Below are 23,937 nucleotides of genomic sequence, written 5' to 3' on the forward strand. Positions count from 1 at the left end.
GGAAAACATTTTGGGCTGCAGTAAAAGGGAGTCATCCAGTTGCAATGCACACCAGTTGCAATGAGTCATATATATATATATGTATATATATATATATACACACAGTATATTGATATATCTAGCAGGATATATACTCCAATATAATGGGGTGATACCACCATCAGAGACTGCGGAAGTTTGTGAATGGGATTCTTGTACAGTATCATGTCGATATGGGAATAGAACTGATGTGTAGAGTAGTGAGTATAATCTTTAGCAGAGGAGTGTTTAAGGTGCCAGGTGTCAAGTAGGTTATGCTGTTTTAGTAAAGATTCTTTTTCTTTGGAGAGCTAGAGCTATCAAGAAGGGGGTCTATAATTGTATTGAAGTCCCCACTTAGCCAGAGCAGAGATAAAGAAAAATCCCTAAAGAGGAAAGTGTCATCTAAGGGGATTAAGGTGGTGGTGGTGATGGGGGGGTAGAGAACGGTGTGAGGGGAGGGAAGGAGGAGTGATGGGGAGGAACAAGGGAACAGAGAGGGAAAAAGGAAACAAAACAGAAGAGGATAAGGGGTGGGAAAGAACTAAAAAAAAGCAGTGTTCGTTTGACTAAATTATTTTAGTATTTTTTCAATTACAGTATGACTAGTTCTGGAAATAAAAAGAAATCAGTGAAATTATTTCAGAAATAAATAAAATACATTACTGTCTTAACATTTGTCCAGAGGTTGGATGCTGCTATAAATCTTGGATGAACTTTAGGAGAGCACTGTATCTTTTGTCCTGGGTACCAATAACCTTTTTTAATTGAAAAAGAGCGGTGTTCACCATTATTTATTTTCTATTATACACTTAAGTGAACTGATAACCTTACTGGGTTCTGAGCACTGTGTCTAATATTCCAGAGTTATGAAGCAATGTTTTATGTGACTCATCATTTCATGCTCATTATAGATGAAGTTACACCAAATTAAGTGGTACGCTGCATTCCTTGCGCAAAAAAAAGTTTTTTTTTCTATGTCTTTATTATAGCTGTTGAAATATAACTCATTTTGCCATTCAAAAATCATATTGACAATATATGGGTATTAAAACCGAAGATAATGTATACTTTTAAATTCACAACATATTCCATCTTTACAAGGAACTGAATAGTTTGTACAGGTCTGCATCTGTGTGTCTTCTCCATAGGTGTAGACACCTATCAATACATGCATTGGTACTACACTGCTATAGCCTGGGTTAATGTCACTTGATTCATAACACATGAAATGCAAATAGGTGAATCCATGGTTCAGCCAGTCAATGGTTTCAAAAGGTTGGGGACACGTTACCGGCAGCCGGGATCCCGGCGGTCAGCATCTTGACACCGGGATCCCGGGCACAGAATTCCAGTGGGTCAGTGGGTTGCACGCAACAAAGCCCCTTGCAGGCTCGTTGGCGAGCTGGTCTCAGCACAGGTTCTATTCCCACTCTTTGGGTGTTGTGGACACCCACGAGTGGAAATAGTCCCTTCTAGTCGGCATGTCTGTATTGTCTGTGTTCGGGATGCAGGGAGAGGTTATTTGACCGTCGGTCACATAACTATATCCTGTATCAAACTATTTAACTCTACCGCCTGTGGGGTTTTGAGCCAATATCAAGATGTGGTCATTTTCTTATACTAACCTAATATATTAAAGTACTAATTTCCCTTCCTAGTGTTCTGTGCACTTCCAGCATTGTTCCTGTAAAACATTACTGTCAGTTGATAAACTGCCTGGAGAGATCCCAGAAGCTTTTTGTTTGAATTGTAGCTCCTTACATCTCTAGATCCAGTCACCTCCCTAAGCTATGCTTTGGTCATCCAGCACAGGAAAGCTGACGGACTGAAGGGATGCTAGAGAAATGAGAAGGAACGATGCAAGCAAATAGCTCCCAGAGCTTCTCTCCTGCTGACGTACGTCTCCCTGTCACAACAAGGTTTGAAAGAGAAATCACAAGGTGGGAAACTGGGGAGAAAACATTTTAATAGGTGAAGAAAAATAAAGGGCTAGACAAGGGGCAGAGCAGAAGGACCAACAAGGTGATAAGATAAATAGATGGAGTGATGTTTTTGGTGTACACAATAGGAGATGAGCATTATAGGGTACAAAATGACATTACAAATGTGGTTGCAAAATCTAACATGTAAAATCTTAAATGACATTAATCCTACATATCAGTTTATGTGAAAATCTTAAGATTGTCCTGTGTTATTTGGTTAAACTTTGCATTATGTGTTGTATTATTAAGCATACTTTGCAAACAGACTGTGTTCTCTGAATTTAAACAAGCATGACCATATGCTCTTCGAGTATGTTGACAAAATGAAAAGAAATAGAAAATTTCCCCTGTGGGCATAAGAATGCTGCTGTGACTTTGCATGAGTGGGAATTGTATAGTATCATTTAAAATTTCTAACAAGCAACATGATTTCTACAAAATCTAACATATACAGAATATGTATGAAAAGCTTAATTTAAATCAGTGTTAAGCCAAGTGTCAATGAACAACCAGCTTTCAGTTAAGTTGCATCGTGGAGTAAACCGTAATAAGGTCATTTGTATCAAATAGAAAGCAGAACGGTAAACTGGCATACAAAGCAGAATCGCTTATAATATCTATTTATTGCCTGGTGTTGTACCTTGCAAAACCATTCAATAAATGCTTAGTAGTCCCCAGTCTATTGTGCCTTTGTGCATAACACAATTTTTTTTCCTGCAAAGCTGATCACCAATGCAAATATGACTGGTTGGCAGTGGTGCAAGTAGAAAAAATGTCTTATAGGTATGTGTGCGCGTGCCAAAAAATGGGTGTGGCCAAATGCCACATGGGGTGTGACCAATGAAAATGGGGGCGTGATACACATATGGGGAGAGGGGCAGATACACATATGACCCCAATAGTGCCAGATACACGTTGCCTCACAGTGCCAGATATACATTGCCCCACAGTGCCAGATACACATTGCCCCCCCAGTGCCAGATACACAAATGCCCCCAGAGTGCCAGATATACATTGCCTCACAGTGCCAGATACACAAATGCCCCCACTGTGCCAGATACAGAAATGCCCCCACAGTGCCAGATATGCCCCCAGTGCCAGATACAGAAATGCCCCCAGTGCCAGATACCCATGTCCCCCCCGTGCCAGATATGCCCTCAGTGTCAGATACACATGTCCCCCCAGTGCCAGATATGCCCCCAGTGCCAGATGCACATGTCCCCCGCAGTGCCAGATATGCCCCCAGTGCCAGTTACACATGTCCCTGCAGTGCCAGATATGGCCACAGTGCCAGATGCACATGTCCCCCCAGTGCCAGATATGCCCTCAGTGCCAGATACACATGTCCCCCCAGTGCCAGATATGCCCTCAGTGCCAGATGCACATGTCCCCCCAGTGCCAGATATGCCCTCAGTTCCAGATACACATGTCCCCCGCAGTGCCAGATATGCCCCCAGTGCCAGATACACATGTCCCCCCAGTGCCAGATATGCCCCCAGTGCCAGATACACATGTCCCCCCAGTGCCAGATATGCCCCCAGTGCCAGATACACATGTCCCCCCAGTGCCAGATATGCCCCCAGTGCCAGATACACATGTCCCCCCAGTGCCAGATATGCCCCCAGTGCCAGGTACACATGTTCCCCCAGTGCCAGATATGCCCCCAGTGCCAGATAAGTTGACCACTATTGGTTAACATGTATTAGGTCGACAGTTTCAAAAGGTTGACACATGAAAAGGTTGACACAAAAAAAGGGTTGATACAACATTTTTAAGTTTTTTTGGTGCATTTTTTGCCCTTAAAGGACGTGGAACCCCTTGCTTCGCTTGCCATGCTTTGGGCAAGATACCCAATTGTAGTCCACATTGATGGTAAAGTACTGTATGAAAATTTGAATAAAATGCTGAAACCCCACAAAATGCTGTGTCAGCCATTTGCACCTGCCGACCTTTGGTATCTGTTTACCATAAGCACTGTTGACATTTTTCAGTACATGTTGACCTATTGTCCATGTCAGCCTACTGCATGTCAACCATTAGTAGTTGACCTAATGACTTTCAACCTTTACATGGTCGACATAGAGACCTTTTACTAAGTAGGTGAGACCTTGTGTGTGTGTGGGTGTCAGATTAAAAAATTGTGTCATTTGGCATCCATCACTCAGGTGCCAAGCTATCATGTCATGAATTCATGAGAATTGCAACCACACTCCCCCTGTCCAGCTTATTTTACTAAGGTGATTGGATGTGGGAGGGTGCCTGGCTCCCGTACAGTATTTACTGCAAATACCAATAAAATGTTGTAATCTAGAGCAATAAATCAAAGGCCACTAACTGACTATAGACTCCTAAAACAACATGCTTACTGGATTGTCTCTTTATTAAACTAGTTTTCTTCAAAACACAGTATCCTCATTTCAAGGAAAAATACATCTGCACAGACTGCATTATGTAGTGACAGTAAGAACACTGAGGGGCCGATTTATCACCATCCGCATCTGAGGATGCAAATGGGATGAGATTAAATCAACCCAATCCACATCTCATTAATTGACTACATTGCACAAATTTATCAATTATCGCATGCAGGGACAGAGCTTCCGAGAAAGTTCTGTCCCTGTGATACCTCTCTGCAGCATTATCGGGGTATTTTTATTAAAAAATACCCTGAGTATATACTGCGCATGCGCCATTGCCACCGGCATCGCCACTACCACTGCTGGGTCAACCCGCCCATTGTGACTACCACGCATGCCGCAACCCCTCCTTCACCGCTGTCCATACCAGGTGGGGATCAGTGGTCAGAGCTCCTGGAGGGCTGCCGGTCATCAAGGCTTCCTGCTTGCTATAACCTCTGGTGCTGTAAAGTGAGCTGCTGCTTTGCAGCATCACTTTACTGCTCTGGAGGTCACAGGAGCAGCAGGGAGGCCCAAAGACCGTCAGCCTGCACTGCAGCACTGATCACTGGTCCCTTGCTAAGTAAGTGTTATTTTTTAGTGTTATTTTTGTTTAACTTTTCTTTTCTTTTTTACACAGTGATCAGCTTTTGTGTCCATCAGGGATACATATGATATACCGGTAGTCGAGATGCCGGCTGTCACTATACTGACAGCGGCATCATGTCTGCCAGGATTACGGCAGCGAAGCAGCAAGTCCTCTCGCAGGCTCTCTCTGCTCTCCACGCCTCGGGCCTGGTGGCGAGCTTTGCTCACCACAGGTTATATTCTGAACGTTTGTCAGGATTCCAGTGTCTGTATTTCACCAGCTTTCAGGATTCTGGTGTCGGTCTCCTGAACGCCAAGATCCCGACAGCCGGTATATTGACTGCATCCCGTCCATTGGACACACGGAGCTGATCACACTGCCGGCTTCCTGCACAGTTCTGCCTAGGGGCAGAGAAAGCTGTGCAGAAGTACAAAGGGGCAGATGTATTAACCTGGAGAAGGCATAAGGAAGTGATAAACCAGTGATAAGCGCAAGGTGATAAACGCACCAGCCAATCAGATTCTAACTGATAATTTACATATTGGAGCTGATTGTCTAGTACATTTATCACCTTGCATTTATCACTGGTTTATCATCACTTCCTTATGCCTTCTCCAGGTTAATACATCAGCCCCAATATCTGCAGTGAGCTGAAGCTGGAATTATTATCACAAGATTTACTGCTGTGTCTTTTTACATTTTTGTTTTAGTACATCTGGTCAGATAGCATTTCCTATAAGGTATGGGAAATGTGATCTTGCTTACTAAAAAAGAAAGTGAATTAAAGAGTTTGGAGCAGTTATTCATGAAAACTGCTCCAAAAGTCCCTTAATACATTCAGGTGATACAATTTTTTTTTTTTTACAGTGATCAGCTTGTGATCTGTTTAGACCACAAAGCTGATCGCAGGGGGCTGGTTCCCAACTCTACTCTGTCAGAGCAGACCATGAATCAGGGAACCACGGGGAACCCTGCTTAGTGCCAACTTCAGATAGGATTGTTATCGCTGGGCTCCCCTCTCGGTTCCTTAGTACATTTCAAGCAGATCACATTTCCCATTACAACAATGGGAAATATGATCTTTTTAATTCAAATATGCGACTTACAGTGCTTGAAGTAGTTTTTCATTAAAACTGCTCTGAGAGCCCTTTAATACATTCAGTGAAACTAAAATAATGTGAAATGGTGTTAAAAAAATTGTTTTCATATTATTTTAGTAAATTAATAAGATTTATAAATGGGTCCTTAATGTGACACAGTCTAAAGCTATTCCATCGAATTCTAACCTGCACATTTCCATGTCAGAAAACACAGGCCATGCAGTGTTATTAAATTAATTATTTATTTTCTAAAAAATAAATAAATAAATGCTACAGTACAAACACCAGTGCCCAGAGCCCTGCATTTTGCTCCCAGGCTGCACCATTTTCTCTGCAGCAATGACAGTTCAAAGTGAGAAGAAAAGGCCCCTAGTGATTTTGTTTTATACTTTGCTGACTGATTTCTGTACACAAGTTCTGCATTGCATAGCTGTCAGTCTGCTATTTAGGTGGAATAAGAGTTCATATAGCCAAGAAATCATTTTTGCCCATTAATTTTCACAGTAATTGTATATCTGTTCATGTACAGTATATACTGCATTACCAGGAAATTATTTTATTTCTGTACACCCAATTAATTAGGCTGTGCATGTTCTTAATCCTTTTTTTTAAATGCCAGAGTATATAATAATTGTATTAACTTAATTATAATCAACACACTAAAGGTGGGTACACACTATTAGATATATCTGCAGATCAATTGATCTGCAGATATATCTATGTACGGATCGGGCAGTGTGCTGTGCATACACACAGCCCGATCCGTCGGGGGACTTACGTCATGAACTGGGCGGGCGCTCGCGCCCGCCCAGTTCACCTGTCAATTAACGCCGGCCGCCGCAGCATGTGTACGGGCGGTCGGACGACCGCCCCGTACACACACAGCGACGCGCCAATATATCGTTAGATATATTGGCTGTCGGCTGTGCTGCGCGGCCGACGCGATATGTCTGTGAACGACGGAGTTCACAGACGTATCGCCCGTACACACTGGGCGACGGTCCCGCGATGTATCGGCCGTTCAAGAGAACGGCCGATACATCGACCAGTGTGTACGGGCCTTTAGATTCAACTCAAATTCAACTGAATTTAGATTCACATCAAATTACAATCAACAAATATTGGTATGAGAAATGTATTCACAAATTATGAAAAGAAATGTGTGCGCTTATTCTTGATAAGAAACTACCTACTTAGAAAGACAATATGAATGGGTTCCTCCTTTGTCATTGCCACATCTTTACCTCACAATATTTTGCTAGATGGATTAATTTGGCTTAATGAATGTCTTCACATTGGCAGCCCAGTGGTTGACTGTAGTACCAGTACAATTGGGTTACTCTGTCTAGTGAGATGGACACCATTGATATTATCAGTCTCTGGCCAGCTTTCCTTGAAGAATTCATTGGGGGAAATTTAGCAGCCATGTATGAAACAAAAAAAACAGGTTTTGGCTGTTGCATATCTAGTACAGTTTACAAAATGATTGCAAATATCTGATCACCAGGGTTAACTGATCACTAGGGTTAAACCCACATTTTCTTCAGTTCGCTGCTAATCCATTTACATTAATGTCTTCCATTCTTTCTCAATGGATTGCAGTCTTATCAAGAAAATTGAGTTGATAAATGCCCACAGTTGTATCTTGGTATCAGATGGCTATCCACTAGTTGACCGCCAAGTTAAGGGGCTTCCAATCAAAATTAGGGATGCACAGTACTCCCACTTATTAAAGCTGTAACAAGATTTTAGCCAATAATATACAGTATCATTACAAATTCAGCCCATGAGAGTTATTCTTAACAGAATTTTGTATTTATATATATATATATATACATATATATATATATATATATATATATATGTATGTATGTATTTATAATTTGGATAGAAAATTCTGTTTTCGTATAAGTATTTTTATTTATACTTTGAACCACTGGCATATTTATAATGGGCGCAGTGAGTGCGGTGTGAGTCCAGGGGGGGCCCACAATGTACACGTTGCACTTATTTTTTTTAATACCACTCCGGAGTCCTGCGCCTACATCAGCAGTGCTATTAAATCACTGTGAAAATGGTGCAGTGGCCCTTTTCACAGAGTTCTGCACATGCACAGTAGATAAATAATTGGGAAACTGGCTGCCACGCCATTATCCCGGAGATCTGCACATGCGCAGTAGAACCTGAGCCCTCTAGTGCTCAGACTCTCAGTGCTGCCGACAGAGAGGAGGGGGCCTGAACTGAGGAGGCTGTACACGGGACTCCTCTTAAAGTGCCCCTGCTTTGAACTGTTGTTTTTCCTATTCTAACAAGTAACAAGCAAAATTCACTTCATATTCAGTAAGTATGTTTTTGCTTAATTGAGGCTACATCATACTAACTTTCTTGCTTTCATGCTAACTTGTGAGGATAATATGGAATAAGTCAAGCTAAACTGATGTAATTATTTACATAATTCTGAATATTGTAGGCTATTATTTTTATTACAAATTGTTTATTATTCCACTAAGTTCAACTACAAAGCATTAAATTTTGGCATTTACTCATCTCATCCATTTAAGCATTAGAGATAAATAAAATTCTTGTTATTATTCTTCTACAGTATTTAGCCAGAAGCTTAAGAGCTAAGGGGACCCATGTGTGGTCTCTGTGTGAGCCCTCTCCTCTCTAGCTTGTGGTGCAGGTGAGTTTACTGTGCATGTGCAGTTCTCAGAGAATATGGTGCATGCACAAATCACTGGAAAAAATGGCTGCAGCTCCAATTTCTTGGTGATTTGTGTAATGCCTCCATTGCCTATGTGAGACTCCACAAAGGGGTGAGTATTAAACACCTCACCGGGAAAAGTTGTATGACAAGAACCAAAACAACAGCAGTACCTTGGAAGTGAATGGAGAGCCCAAGAGGGGAGAGGTGCAATGTGGTAAATACTGCTGAAAAGTCCCAAATAATACCTTTTGCTTTAGTCCCATGAATACTTATGGGTATATTTACTAACAGGTCGATATATTTTAATTTTTATAAATTTTAAATTGCTGCAAATCAATCTTTGTCAGTGGTGTGTTTCAGGGGCTAAAATACACATTTGTTAGATGATTTTTGAGATTCATTTTTAAATGATAGTAAATGTGTGTGTTTAGCCTTGGAAACATAACAGCAATGGATTAATTCCTATTAATTTGAAGTTGTCAAATATCTTTGAAAATCGACCTTTAGTAAATATACTGCTTACTCTGTAGACGGGATGTGGTTAAGATATCGGCCATCGGGAACCCGGCAGTCGGATTACCTACACCGGAATCCTGACACCCGTCAGAATGCCGATGCCAGAATCCCGATGGGGTCAGGTGACCGACGCCTGCATCCCAACCGTAAGTATAGCAGCCATGGTAGGGTTAGGGCCGAGGGGAGGTTAGAGTTAAGCACCACCGGGGGGAGGTTAGGTTAAGGTAGGCACTAAGGGGGAGGGTTAGGCTGTGGAGAAGGAGGGGTTAGGTCTTTAGGCACCAGTGGGGGGGAGGTTAGGGTTAGGCTGCAGGAAGGGGGGGTTAGGGAGTAGGGGAAAGGGGTTACCATACTCACCTCACCCCTGTTGAGATTTTAAAGATCGAGATGCCAGTGTTTGTAATGTGACCGCAGGTCAAACATACTGAACCCATCTATATATGTATGTGAAATCCAGATTGGAAAATACAGAGTATGCTTTATTAGCAGCTAGTAATTCAGATGCTGTTTTGCAGTTAGGTCAAGTATTTTAGGAGTAAATGGTAAATGGGTGACAGGGTTTAAACATGAGGGATTATACAGTAGTTTGAGGAAGTTAAAATGCAAAACTGGTAACAATGTTGCTTGAGTGACTCAAAAAATATATCATAAGAAAAAAGATTTTAGATTAGTTTGGGTGATGCAGTTGGCCACACAGATTTCAAGAGACCTGAGGCAATAGAGCTGACAGTGCATTCTTTACAATTTGAGGAGGATAGCATAGACACCTTATTCTTCAGTAATATGGGCAAAGTGACAGATAGAAGTACTTTATCCTTGTTTTTATTTCATTTTTTTTTAAAAGAAAATAATCTTAAAGTCAAGGGGTTTGTTACCAGAGAAGAGCTGTTGTGCTAGAAGGCGGTTGACAAAAAAAAAGAAAAATCAAAAATAGAGTAGAGCTGATGTGGATTGCTTTAAAGAAATATACTATTCATTCATATTTTAATAGCCAAAAGCAAAGAAAAAAATAGCTGGAGCTATTTGCGGAATGTACAATGCTCACAGTATTTTGTAAAATGGAATGCAGCTAATGCTTAGCTTGAAACAAAACACATTGCTTTGTACTCATAAAATGAAACTACAATAAAAAAATGTTTATGTTGTACATAAGATTGAACTATTCTGAATTTTTATTGAATTAGCAGAACAACTTTATTTACTCAAACTTTCAACAATTACTGAATGCTGTCATTATTGTTTTAAAGTCCAAAGTCCTCTGGGGCTTGTGGTACTTGTACATATGTATATGACTAAGGGGTATATACAATTGAAGTCGAAAGCTGCCTTCTGTCGAAAAGACGGCAGTTTTCGACTTTTTTAGGTCAGAAGGGGTTCCGACCTACAGTATTCAATATATTCAACAAGTCGAGGAATTCGATTTGTCAAAAAGAACGTGGATCAGCGGAATAGCTGCCGATCCACATGCTTGTGTCGAAAACGGGGCCAAAACCGACAGATTTAGGCCCCCTTTTTGACCATCTCAATTCGACTTTAAAAAAAGTCGAAGTGAGATGCGGGAGCAGTGACGTGGGCAGCCAGACGGGGAGAGCAGGAGGATGTCACAGCCGCCGCTCACAGCAGCATCCACCCGGCTCCAGCAAGCGAGACTTCGCTTGCTGGAGCCGGGTGGACGCTGCCGTGAGCGGCAGCTGTGATGCGGGGCCGTGGAGAGTATGGATGGGGAGAGGCAGAGAGACGAGTGGGGTAGATGGGGGAGAGCCACGGGCAGACGGGGGACAGCAGCGCTACAGCAGTGGCTATATAGTTGCTGCAGTAGCGCTGCTCTCCCCCGTCTTCCTGAGGCTCTCCCCCGTCTAAAGCTCCTGCATCTCAATTCGACTTTTTTTAAAGTCGAATTGATAATGCATTGAATAGCCCAGGTCGGATCCATTCCGACAAATGAATGTCGGAATGGATCCGACTTCAATTGAATATACCCCTAAGTCTCAAATCTGTCTGATATGATGATATGAGTGGCCGCATCTATTCTTTCCACCATGTTCCATTATGATGAATCTGTGCCTTTGTACATACTGTACAGTAGATTGTACCAATTCCTTTGTGACAAAAGTCGCAACCTAGCTTCTCTGGTATTTTGTGAGTGCCTTTGTATGTAGCTGCAATGTACCTAAGAGACAATATTTAGTGAAAAAGTACACTGTGCTACCTGTGATGTATCATTCCACATGCGTAAATTGTCCTGCACATTATGGATGGATATATTTATAAAATATAAACCCTTGAAATAAATAATTAAAGGATCATTTATTTTTAAATCCCTATTTTTGCTGAGTGAAACAAGATATTTTTATGTGTTTGTAAGGCCGGGTAAACATTAGCACGATATCGGCCTGATCTTCCATATTGGAACAACAAATTGTGCATATTCCCTAATGTGTATGCCTGATTGCATGCTCCTGTGGGTCGCATGCAACATCTTCTGGTCAGCCGTGCAGCATGGCCAACCAGAAGATGACGCATGTGACCCAGGGCAGGGTAATGAAGGACGGAGCGAGATGTTGTTCCGTCATTCATCACATCCTGTAATGTGTACCAGCAATTTGCTATGGTCTGTGGTGAAGGTAAATCACACCGACTGTCAGCACAATTGCTGGTCGTGCATATGTGTACCTGGCCTAAGTCTTGAGCTGGGTGCACACTGGACAACATGCATCATGAACGATGTCAGTGGATGATTTAATTGAACTTCCCAAAGTCCCTGAAAAGGAATATAGTGCGTACACAATGAGCGATTTTATAATATGTCTAAACGATATACATGAGTCATCTGACACTACCAAGTTGTTGGGTGTCAGCCTAATTAAAACCTATCACATATTGTTTGTAGCGTATGCACTGAATGATGTGCACCTAATTGTCAACAACATTGGCGATATTGACCTGCATGTTCAGACGACAGAAGACCTCATCAACGACCCGCGTGGGTCGCGCATCGTTGATGAAATAATGCATACACACTAGAGGATTTGAACACTATGTCATTCAGAAATGTCGGAATCAACCTTATAGTTCAAAAAGTCGTCCAGTGTGTACCCAGCTTAAGAAAGTTTACCTTCTCTTTCATAATGATTTCACATCTGTGGGGCATAAACACTGCTTCTGGTTTATGGTAAACAATAATCATGGTTGTTCCATATAACTTATAAATTCTTAAAACATAGAGATTAGTTAGGTTTATACCAAATTCATATATCCTTTTATCCCAGATCATTATCTAGGAGCTATTTAGTAAGCTGAATTCTTAGTTATAATTAGAGCAAGATCCCTAATAATAACCAGAATTCAGTTAACTATGATGAAGGCGGTATTAATAAGTCCATATACTTTAATAAAATCTAATTTAAGTGAAGAAATTGAAATCCTACTTAGAATTCAGGTATGTTTTTTCTGTACTATATAAAGCATTGGTTATCCACAGACAGTGCATGTTATTTTAGTGTAAACCGTGGCTTAATATAATAATTGTATATTAAACCTAAAGCATTATAGTATTTTGCATTATAATATACTATAGGAATAATATCTGATTTTTCAGCATGCTTTCGGAAATTGGATGAGATTGCCAGTAAATGAAATCTCATTCAGTGAGTAATGATCACAGTGAGTAGAAAAATATCCTTTTGATTAGGATTCTTTTCTAAAGGCCAAAGTCAGAACCCAAGATTTTCCTCTTTTTATCTGCACTGCTAATGAACTTCAGTTGATGTGATCGATTCCTTTCAGAGTTTAGTATAATTATAAGGCTTTGAATACATAAAGTCTCAGGAAGGACTCAAGTTAATGAAGTATCCAAAGGTACAGCTAAATACTATCTGAGCTCTGTAGTGAATAGCAGACTCACATGTAGGGACACAAATTATCTCAACTGTTTCTACTTAATATTATATCTGATCATTTCATTTTTATGTTCTTTTCTGTAATATGTCACTATTTTTAACATGCAGATATCTAGAAAATAAAAGCAATTTACTATGTTATTTGTTCCCCTTAGTATAGAAAATGAGGAAGATTACATGCAGGCAGTAAAATATATATTGTTTGATCTTTTTTAGGTAATTGGAACAAAGTGACCAACCACTGTATTATGAGTGTGCCACTTTATTATGAGTGTGCTTGTCATCATAACCAAGTTACATTCATACCAACAGGATCAGGTTGAACATTCACGATGTACAGACAGATTTAGGGGTGAGGAAGCCCCTAGGCACAACAGTAATGGCTGCCCCCTACCCCCTCTTATCTATTTGTTTTCATTGATTGGTTATAAGCCCTCATTTGATGATAGCCAATTTAATAGAATAATAAAAAAAAGCCACTAACTGCATATTGTTTTTCTTTTTAATTATGTATACATATTTACTTAGTAGGATAGCTTATATGGGCAGTACTGTATGTCCATGTCCTACACATTTACACTCCATTCAAGATGGCATATGGTATAGTTACTGGAACATTTTGGGCAGTGCCGGCCCTAGGCACGTTCCTCAAGTGCCTAATGGGAAATTAACTACTGAGTACAGAAGTAGATTGTGCAGTTACAGTATGATGTGTTCAATGTTGTGTTTGCAAGGGCGATGCAAGGTTTCTTGGCACCTTAGGTAAAACTTCAGCCTACTACTTACGGGATCGGTATGAAATACCTCCAATCAAAATCCCGACGGTCGAAATCCCGACAGCAATTGACCGATGGTCAAAATCCCGACAAGGTCAAAATCCCGACATGGATAAAATACCGACATTTAAAATACCGACAAGGTCATAATACCGACATGTAAAATGCCGGCAGGTCAAAATACCGACATGCATTTTTTCATTGATTTTTGTGTGTGTATGTCGACATAGGTCGACAGGGACCCCATATAAGTGTGCCACGTCCCCTCGCATGGCTCGCTGCGCTCGCCATGCTTCGGGCACGGTGCCTTGCTGCGCTCGGCACACTATTATATTCCCCCTCCAGGTCCACTGGGATCGTAAAGTATGAACAAGTCGGTTTCAATTAAAAAAATCATGAAAAAATCATGTCGGTATTTTGACCTGTCGGCATTTTACATGTCGGTTTTTTGACCTTGTCAGTATTTTAAATGTCGGTAGTTTGTCCATGTCGGGATTTTGACCTTGTCGTGATTTTGACCGTCGGTCAATTGCTGTCGGGATTTCGACCTTCGGGATTTTGATTGGAGGTAAATTGACTGCATCCCCTGCTTACAACCACCACCAATACCCACAGATAAAAGTGCTTCTTTTAAGTTTCACAGTTGCCGCTTGCATTGAGAACAACAAGTATGTTTCTTTCGGATAATTACTCAATTTTGTGATAAGCAGACTCAGTGGTGTACCGAAGATCCTGGTGCTCTAGACAGCAGCCTATAGCTACCTATCGGCAGACCCAGCCCTAGGTGTTTGGCCAGTTTGCACATAAATCTGGTTGCCTGCAGGTCATGCTGAATAACTACAGCAGTTAGATATATGATGTGTGAAGGAAGTGAGGTAAACTAGGCCCCCACCCACAAAAAAAAAAAATACTATTAAAATTAGAAATATATTGGTCATTTTTATGTTAAATTCTTTATGAAATATTTAATTAAATTCATCTTGTAAATTAAGTTATGTGTTTTTGTTTTGCTTTTGTGTCTCTCTATAATAATTTTGCTTAAAAGAATATAAAACATATAGGATACACTATATTGTTTTCTGTTTCCTTAGAAATATCTAGAAACGTTAAGTTCAAATTTTAATTTAAACGAAATGACTGAAAAAATAAAGCTCAAGGTGTTGAAGAATGTTAATATCATAATTAAAATATGCAATAACAGCTAGATAACCAAAGTGTTCAATTGTGATTTTGTTCTGTCCACTGCTCCTGTGTCTTTCATTGAAACACATGTAATTAATCTTCATTAATACTTTTTGGAAGTCAGTCTTGCACATCCTAAGGGTCATGCACATTACCTGCACTCATTTTTTTGCATATCTCTTCTAATGTCTAATATGTTTCAAGAGTAAGCGGTTAAGATACTGCCACACAGGATCCCGGGGATCACAATGGTGACACCGGAATCCCGCACAGCGGTACAATGCTTGTGATGGAATACCGGAGAGACAGGCTATTCTTCCTCTGTGGGTGTCCACAACACCCATTGAGGGAGAATATAACTTGCGGCGAGCGTAGCGAGCCACTGCACCCACAACGTGGTGAGCGCAGAGAGCCCGCGAAGGGGCTTTCTTGCACTCGCCCCACTGCCAGCATACTGACGGCCGGCATCCCGGCCTCCGGTCATTCATACTGAACCCGTTTCAAGGGATGGTATTCACTAACTCATGTTGAAATTAGACATCTATCTTTTTCCTTTGCAAATATGAATCTTATGCAATATTATGTGCAAGTAATAGACGACAAGACATTCCTGAAGAATCATTTCAATTCATTCTTCGGGTATGTCTTATAAAGCATTTATTGCCTGAGTTGTACGCAAACCCAATTCTTTTAACAGTGGAGCGGATTTCGGCAGCCTGCGTATGCATCTAAGTCACACTGCACATGTGCCATAATGGTCTTGTGATGGCGGTTGCAGAGAAGATTTATTCACAAAGTGATTGACAGTCGTGGACCATTTGGGGGAGGTAATGGGGAGTGGAATGAAAAACACAGGCATGTTGCCGCCATTTTGGGGGTGTATTTGTGGTTATGATTGTGATTCCATACACAGTTGCAATGTGTCCAGTGTCTTACTTCCTGTGGCAATGCTGAATCGACTGATCTGCGATTGATGCTGGTCCTTTGTACAAAGCCACTGGGATTTGCAAAGCCACCAATGGGCCACTCAATACAAATCCAGGCAGCAGTGTCATTTGCATATTTTTGCAAAGCCGCTTTGTACAAATTTGCAATTGAATCAGGCCTTTTGTTAGTATTGGAAATACATTTATTGTGTGATGTTTTATAGAACTAGCATAGATTACACTTTAAAAACACGGGCTAATTTGCTGAAATTACTATTGTCCTGCAATTTGCAGATTATTACTTAAGGACACACAGTAGTAGATATAATTATTTAGAGCTGATTTAAATGTGGGTGGAGAGATCTTGTAATTTTGTGTGTCTGAATTTCTAAGTCTTAAAAATGTCACATTTGACAAATATGTAAAACAGAATCATATCTGTCATTGATTATAAACACAGATACCATTAATGATTGCTACCATTGCATGATCTGCAGGATTGTAGTTACTGAAAGTATTGCTTAATGTTCCTTGAAAAAGTACTTAGTGAAAATTATTGGTAACAGGTGTCTTGTAATTAGAATGTCTTCTGTATATTCCATCTTTATCAAAAATACATCTTCTTAGTTCTTACATATTAAAACAACCACTGACACTGCTATGAAAATGTTGTAAGTTTTAATTGAATACTAGGATTAAAATGTGATAGTACATCATTTCAATTTAGCTGACATGCAAAATAATTAAGTATATGGAACACTTTGTCAGCATCAGCCCTAATTATAGGCTTCCCTACTCCCTAGTTTGCAGGAACACAAAATTAATGTTGTCATATCTCGGTAAGAAAAGTTTACAATTAAACATTTTATAATTACTTTAACCATACTTTGGATCCAAACTGTTGACATATTCAATGATTATGTAAATTAAAAAATGTTGATTGTAGAAATCTATTGTATTGTGAGTCTATAAGTAGATGTATAACAGATAAAGGATATGGATAAAGTTGTATTTATAGCTCTCAATTCATATTTTGATATCTAAAAAATTATAATGCACATATGCTGTCAAGAAGTGATAACAAATGCAGAGTGTACGCCCTATAGCCTTGATGGCTAACCTTGACACTCCAGCTGTTGTTGAACTACACATCCCAACATGCCCTGCATCAGTTTTAGCATGGCCAAATAACAAAACGGTAGCAGGGCATGCTGGGATATGTAGTTCAACAACGGCTGGACTGTCAAGGTTAGCCATCACTGACCTATAGCATACATTCTTAAACTAAGCCTCATATAGAACATAGATACTAATTCAAATATTATAGGGCATATTTATCAATGAGTGATAAAACTAGTTGTGAATGCTGAAATTTGTTGCATATGATAAATGGTGCTCCAGCCAATCAGCGCCCAATTGTCATTTTTCAAACATATGACAGGAGCTGAACACATGACAGTTAGGAGCTGATTGGCTGGAGCACCATTTATCATATGCAACTAGTTTTAGCATGCACAATGAGTTTTATCACTCATTGATAAAATGAGCCCCATTATTTGCCAGTAGAAATTTTATATACTACATTAAACCCCCCGAAATATATGTGAAGCTAAATGTAAAATCTAAAGATGACATAGGATTAAATCTACTACTGAAAGCAGTGTCACTCCTTAAGGTAATATAAATTATATTTTTAGGGTACCCACCTAGTATGCCCCAGGGTCTCTCCCATATGCCCCCACTTTATGCTACACAGTACCACCCCCGTGACCAATTCCAAGTCTTGAAACCTTCCAGCTCTGTGTCCTGCATACACTACAATTAAGAACACATAGCTGTGGCAAGCTACCACAACACTCAGTCACTCTCACAGTGCTAAGTAGCTGCAGTGTTAACATAATGACATGATGCCACAGCCACTATTTTGTGACTCCAGCCACTATGTTTCAGACTATGAAAGTCTGGCAGAAAGTCAGACAGATTCCACAGTACCATGGGCTTGGCAGGGCCAATGTTGATATCTTTTATAGCTGACCTATGCCCGTACTGCCGCAGAGCAGTGGCACCACCTCCTACATTGCTACCTGGTGAAGACTGCCCCCCTGTAGTATGCCACCAGTTTTGGAATTATAATTCAAAATGAATACTAACAAACATATTATTAACTATATTCTCTGTGTGTGCTACACTGAGTATTTTCTTACATAGCTACCACTTGAAGCATCTACCTCTATTATGCTTGGCATCAACAAAGACTAGGGTAACAAATGACTTCATAGTAGGAGTAGCACGTTTATCATTGTTACTCATCAGAAGAGATGAATGAGCTAGGAATGAGTCAGACTTCAGCAGTTACATAAAAGGTCAAGAGTATATGAAACTTTATACATTTTCATTTTGTTTCTAGTAATAAGCTATAGACAGGCAATACTATTAATTTTGTTTCAAAATTGTATAATTTCAATTTATATTATACAGAAGAAAACATTTTCAATTTTAACATATATACATTTTTTTTCTCCTTTCAGGTCCGTGACCAGAGAGTTGTACTTCATGGGAGGAGTCATGCTTCACACGGCCACATCTTGCTGGCAAATAATCCTGTGTGTGACCATGGTCTTGGTCTACGTGGGTTCCAGTCTCGGATGTCCAGCTCGTTGTGAGTGCTCAGCACAAAATAAGTCCGTCAGTTGCCACCGGAGACGCCTCGTTGCCATGCCAGATGGAATCCCCATTGAGACTAAAATCCTGGATTTAAGCAAGAACAAACTTAAAAGTGTGACCCCAGAGGATTTTAGTTCCTACCCTTTGTTGGAGGAAATAGACCTTAGTGACAACATCATCTCAAATGTGGAGCCTGGTACATTTAATAGTCTTTTTAATTTGCGCTCCTTAAGCTTAAAAGGAAATCGCTTAAAACTGGTGGACTTAGGTGTCTTCACAGGTTTGTCGAACTTGACTAAGCTTGATATAAGTGAAAACAAAATAGTTATTTTACTAGACTATATGTTTCAGGGCCTTTCTAATCTAAAGTCCCTTGAAGTTGGAGATAACCAGTTAGTTTTTATATCTCATAGAGCTTTTAGTGGATTGCTTAGCCTGGAGCAGCTCATGTTGGAGAAATGCAATTTAACAGCTGTACCCACTGATGCTCTCTCACACCTTCACAACCTCTACAGTCTGCATTTAAAAAATCTCAACATTAATGTGTTGCCTGAAATTGCCTTTAAGAGATTGTTTCGTCTTAAAATCTTGGAGATCAGCTACTGGCCTCTGCTGGACATGGTGCCTGCTAATAGTTTTTATGGTCTGAACCTTACATTTCTCTCAATCACTAATACCAATCTTTCTGCAATTCCTTACCATGCTTTAAAACACTTGGTTTACTTAACCCACTTAAATCTGTCCTTTAACCCTATTAGTGTGATTGAAGCAGGAGTACTAGCGGACTTGGTTCGCCTTCAGGAACTACACTTTGCAGGAGCTCAACTGCGCACCATTGAGCCACATGCTTTCCAAGGTCTCCGGTTTCTGCGCTTACTCAATGTGTCTCAAAACTTGTTAGAAACTCTGGAGGAGAATGTTTTCCACTCTCCTAAAGCTCTGGAAATACTTTGCATCGACAATAACCCTCTAATATGTGACTGTCGTCTCATCTGGATGCTACAGAGGCATCCCGTTTTGAACTTTGGGAGCCAACAGCCACTCTGTGCTAGCCCCGACAACATTAAAGAGAGATCATTTAAGGAATTCCACACCACTGTATTATCTTTTTATTTTATATGTAAAAAGCCTAAAATTAGGGACAGAGAAATTCTGCAACTACATGTAGATGAGGGACAGAGGGTGCAGATGAACTGCAATGCTGATGGAGATCCACAGCCTATGATTTCATGGGTTACCCCACGCAGAAGGATGGTTTCTGCAAAATCTCATGGGAGAGCTACGGTTATGGGAAACGGCACTCTGGAAATAAGGTATGCTCAAGTTCAAGACACTGGAACCTACGTCTGTGTTGCTAGCAATGCTGCTGGAAACGATACCTTCTCAGCTTCACTTACTGTGAAAGGATTTGTTCCTGACCGTTCCTACACTAACATGACCCCCATGTTCATTACGGAATTGAATGAAACTAACACCAACGGCACCAATGCAAACATGACATTTTCTTTGGATCTCAAGACAATTTTGGTATCTACCGCTATGGGTTGCTTTACATTTCTGGGAGTGGTTTTGTTTTGCTTCTTACTGCTTTTTGTGTGGAGCCGAGGGAAAGGGAAGCATAAAAACAGCATTGACCTGGAATATGTTCCACGCAAAAACAATGGTGCTGTAGTGGAAGCAGATGTCTCAGGCACTGTACCCAGGAGATTTAATATGAAAATGATATAGCAGGTCACTGCTGGCAGAGCTTTGTTTTCCTGTGGCATTTTTTTATCCACTAAAAATAAAGCCTGGCAATTTGGATTGCTGGGCGGAGGCAGCTGCATGCAGCTGCCAGTGTGTCAAATTGGTTTTGTGAAATTTGAGAGACAGTCCAGAGCTGCTGAAATAAGGACAGTGACCTACAGGCAAGAACATGAGTGCATTTCATGGAGTTGTTTTACTAATTGTTTGCATTGCAAATATTTGCATTCTGGGGATCTCAGTAACAAACTGTTGGCTCATTCTCATGGACAAATACTCAACATTTTCTACCACCATAAAAATAAGACAAGCAAACAAACAAACAAACCTACAGTGTAGGGTTTACGTATAAAATGACATACGTGTCCAAAACATATTCCAGAGTGTAATTTGTATCTATAGATATCATTTGTTTAAGCTGAGCATCATTCTTTCTTGTTGGTTTCATTCTACAAATGAATTGGTATGGCTTATTTTATACACATGCCCAACTTGAAGCAATACAAAGGAGAGATTGTGCTTTGTCTCCACTAACAATGACGTCAGTAAGATTGGCCATGACTCTTATATGAAAAATCACATGCAGTTAATATACCACTGGTCCATTGTACAAAATGCCTCAGAGGGTGCAGTTTTAAATGCTGAGATATTTTTCTGTAAAAAAAAAAAAGTATCCATATTTATATAGGATCTGACAAAATAGCAAATTTACTTTTTATACAGAAGTAGGTCAATGAAATGTAAATTCCTCTTCTTGAAACATATCCCTATATAAATTACATTTCCAGCTGTGTGATGTTTAGCATGGCAACCATGGCATTAAAATCTATTGAATAAATAACCAAACTTTTTTTTTAGTTTATATACAACTGAAAAAAAAAAAAAAAAACATTTTAAGGCTAAACTGATGCTTAGTTGTATTTACTTGTGACAATATTTATAAAACCTATCTGATTTGATACAGAGCTGAGTTATTTTTTATACCAAAAATCAGAATGGACCAGTTTACTGTAATAGAAAATATATGGTCTTCACCCAAGTTGATAAACTGTAGCCAACTCTTGACATGTTCTATTTAGTGGGAGTCGAGCGTGAAGATCAAAATAACCCAAATGTATCTTATGATTTGCAGTAAATGACAAAAATTCAGAATTTTGTTCTGGTTGTAGCTATGCGCCAGAGACAAACTCATTCCTTGCAATACATATCTGGAAATTGTTATAAGAAATATATATATATATATATATATATATATATACATATGATACATGAAGCCATTAAAAGAATCATTGTTTTGTTACAACAGAAATTATTTATTTTCTATACATAAATATTAGCCATTATTAAAAGATAATCTATATGTGCTAAATCATTTATATGGTTGCAGCTGTTCTATATAGCTCAGAAGCTCAATGTACTTTCGATATTTTCTCTCCTCAGAGCTATAGCTTTCAGTTCCTTTATTTATCTATGGACTATATGCACTAGGTTAAAAATAGTCATTTTTTTTCCTTAACACTTGTCCATAGAATTATACAGGAACTTAAAGTATTTTGCTTAGTGAGAGAACTGTCTAATTTCTCCAACTGGCTTATTTCATTCTGTATAAGCAATGGTGTTCACGATACATTTGTTTGCCTTTGTGTTCATTAAATCATAAAATCTTATTTGTTCTGCTTCATGAAAATAATGATGAAAGGGCTCAGATTCTGAAAACAATGATCATAATTCTTACTGACCCATATCAATTCTGCTTCATTATGTCCCAGTGCCGTTATGCTAACTCACATTGATCCAGATAGAAGGAGTATCTGTTTATTAATGTTCCAGTCAGTGATAATACCTGTAAGTTGTGCAAAGTTTTGATTTGAATGCTAACATTTAATTTATTTTCTAGTTACAAATAATTGAAACATCAATAACATTAAAAGTGGTAAACATGTTCAAACAGCAGCCAAAAAGCATAATAAAATGTAATCATTCTCTACTGTGCAGCCTGTGTTGGCCTTTCTACATGACACAATGACATATTAAATCTATTAGTATGAAGTGGAAGAAGTACTATTTATGTGTTCCGGTTTCACTAAGTGTAAGGTAATTACTTTATTCAAAGACACATTCAGAGTCACTGGGGAATTCTCACTCACATTTACTCACACATAATTGGTCATTAGTGAGAGAATTCAGGAAGTTAAACATTTATTTTACTTTTGTTTTGTTGACCTTACAAGAACAAGAAGACAAAGAAGAAGAAATAATATGATGCAGACCCACATCTAACATTTGAAGGATCCCGCAGTGTCTCAAAACAAAAGAACCAATGACAGTCCAGACACAATCTCTTTCTTGAGATGTACTCTCTTTAACAAATCTTTTGAAATGTAGTCAGTTTGTCGACAGTGCATTAGAACTGTTTCGGCATACTGATGCCGACATTGTGCACATACAGTTTGTTAACATATTCACTGTCAATAAACTGTATGTGCTCCAATATTTATGGGTTTGCACAAATTACATTAAACTGCGTCATAGAAATATATTTGATTACTAATTTGCATATGACACAGCAGCCTAAGTAGGTATGCACTGCTAACATCAATTATCAAAGCTGTGATGCTTTTTGGTTTATATCTTGCAAAGAAAAATCATAGAATCATATTTCAAGATTTTAATTGTATGTACTTTCTGGTCACATTCCCAGATTAATTTATTAACACATTGTAGATATCAATCTTTGCTGCTTTGGTCTGTACTCCATGGAGTAGCAATGTACAGAGACCTTTTCATGCATTATTTCAGTAGTCTTGAATGAATTTTTGGTTCTATTTTCCCAGTTACTAAAAGCAATAATATTTTATGATTCTGGGACTTTCTACACATTACCTCTTATCTAAAACTTCTGCCCTCCAGTACTGTGATTCTACTGAATGCTCTATGTATATGAAAATGTTACCTACTGTAACTTGCTCCTTTTTGGATTTTCAGTCCTTAGTTTGTTGTCACAGACCCTTCCTATACAGGTTGCTTGGTGTGAGCAAAGTACTTGGTATGCCAACCTACCACTATATGCAAAAACGATCTCACTTATTCCTGATAAATTTCCACTAATGTACAGTATAACTGGCCCATCTTCACATGGTGTGGTGCAGGTGTATTAGGGCTGTGACATCCCAAATAAAGTTTGCCATTTTCCTACGCATCTTTCTCATGCACTGTATGCACCAAATATGTCTAAGAATCTGGTATGTCATCCCACTAAACTATAATAAGGGGTGTTGTTAGTTACAAGTTTGTTGATCAAAAAGATTTACCTCCACTTTTTTTAGCCGTTCAGTGTGTACAGTTTAAATGTGTATATATGCTCCCTCACATTGCTCCCAGAGAAATGTGTTCTATTTCTAGAAAAAGGTTATATTTAGTAGTTTATTAGTGTGAA

The 23,937-nt window shown here is 39.4% G+C and overlaps 1 protein-coding gene across 8 annotated transcripts in view; it reads left to right on the plus strand.

Moving 5' to 3' along the window:
• The window catches only part of LINGO2 (leucine rich repeat and Ig domain containing 2), a 2,057,065-nt gene extending 2,034,466 nt beyond the window's left edge, over positions 1-22,599 (plus strand). For all 8 annotated transcript variants that reach the window (XM_063914082.1, XM_063914083.1, XM_063914084.1 and 5 more), the window contains one exon: positions 18,623-22,599. In XM_063914082.1, the coding sequence (XP_063770152.1) occupies positions 18,648-20,486 (1,839 nt within the window). In that variant the 5' untranslated portion in view covers positions 18,623-18,647 and the 3' untranslated portion in view covers positions 20,487-22,599. The remainder of the gene's footprint in view (positions 1-18,622) is intronic.
• The last annotated feature ends 1,338 nt before the right edge of the window (positions 22,600-23,937 follow it).

The sequence above is a fragment of the Pseudophryne corroboree genome, chromosome 1 (genome assembly GCF_028390025.1).
Source record: "Pseudophryne corroboree isolate aPseCor3 chromosome 1, aPseCor3.hap2, whole genome shotgun sequence".
In the NCBI taxonomy this organism is placed as follows: domain Eukaryota; kingdom Metazoa; phylum Chordata; class Amphibia; order Anura; family Myobatrachidae; genus Pseudophryne; species Pseudophryne corroboree.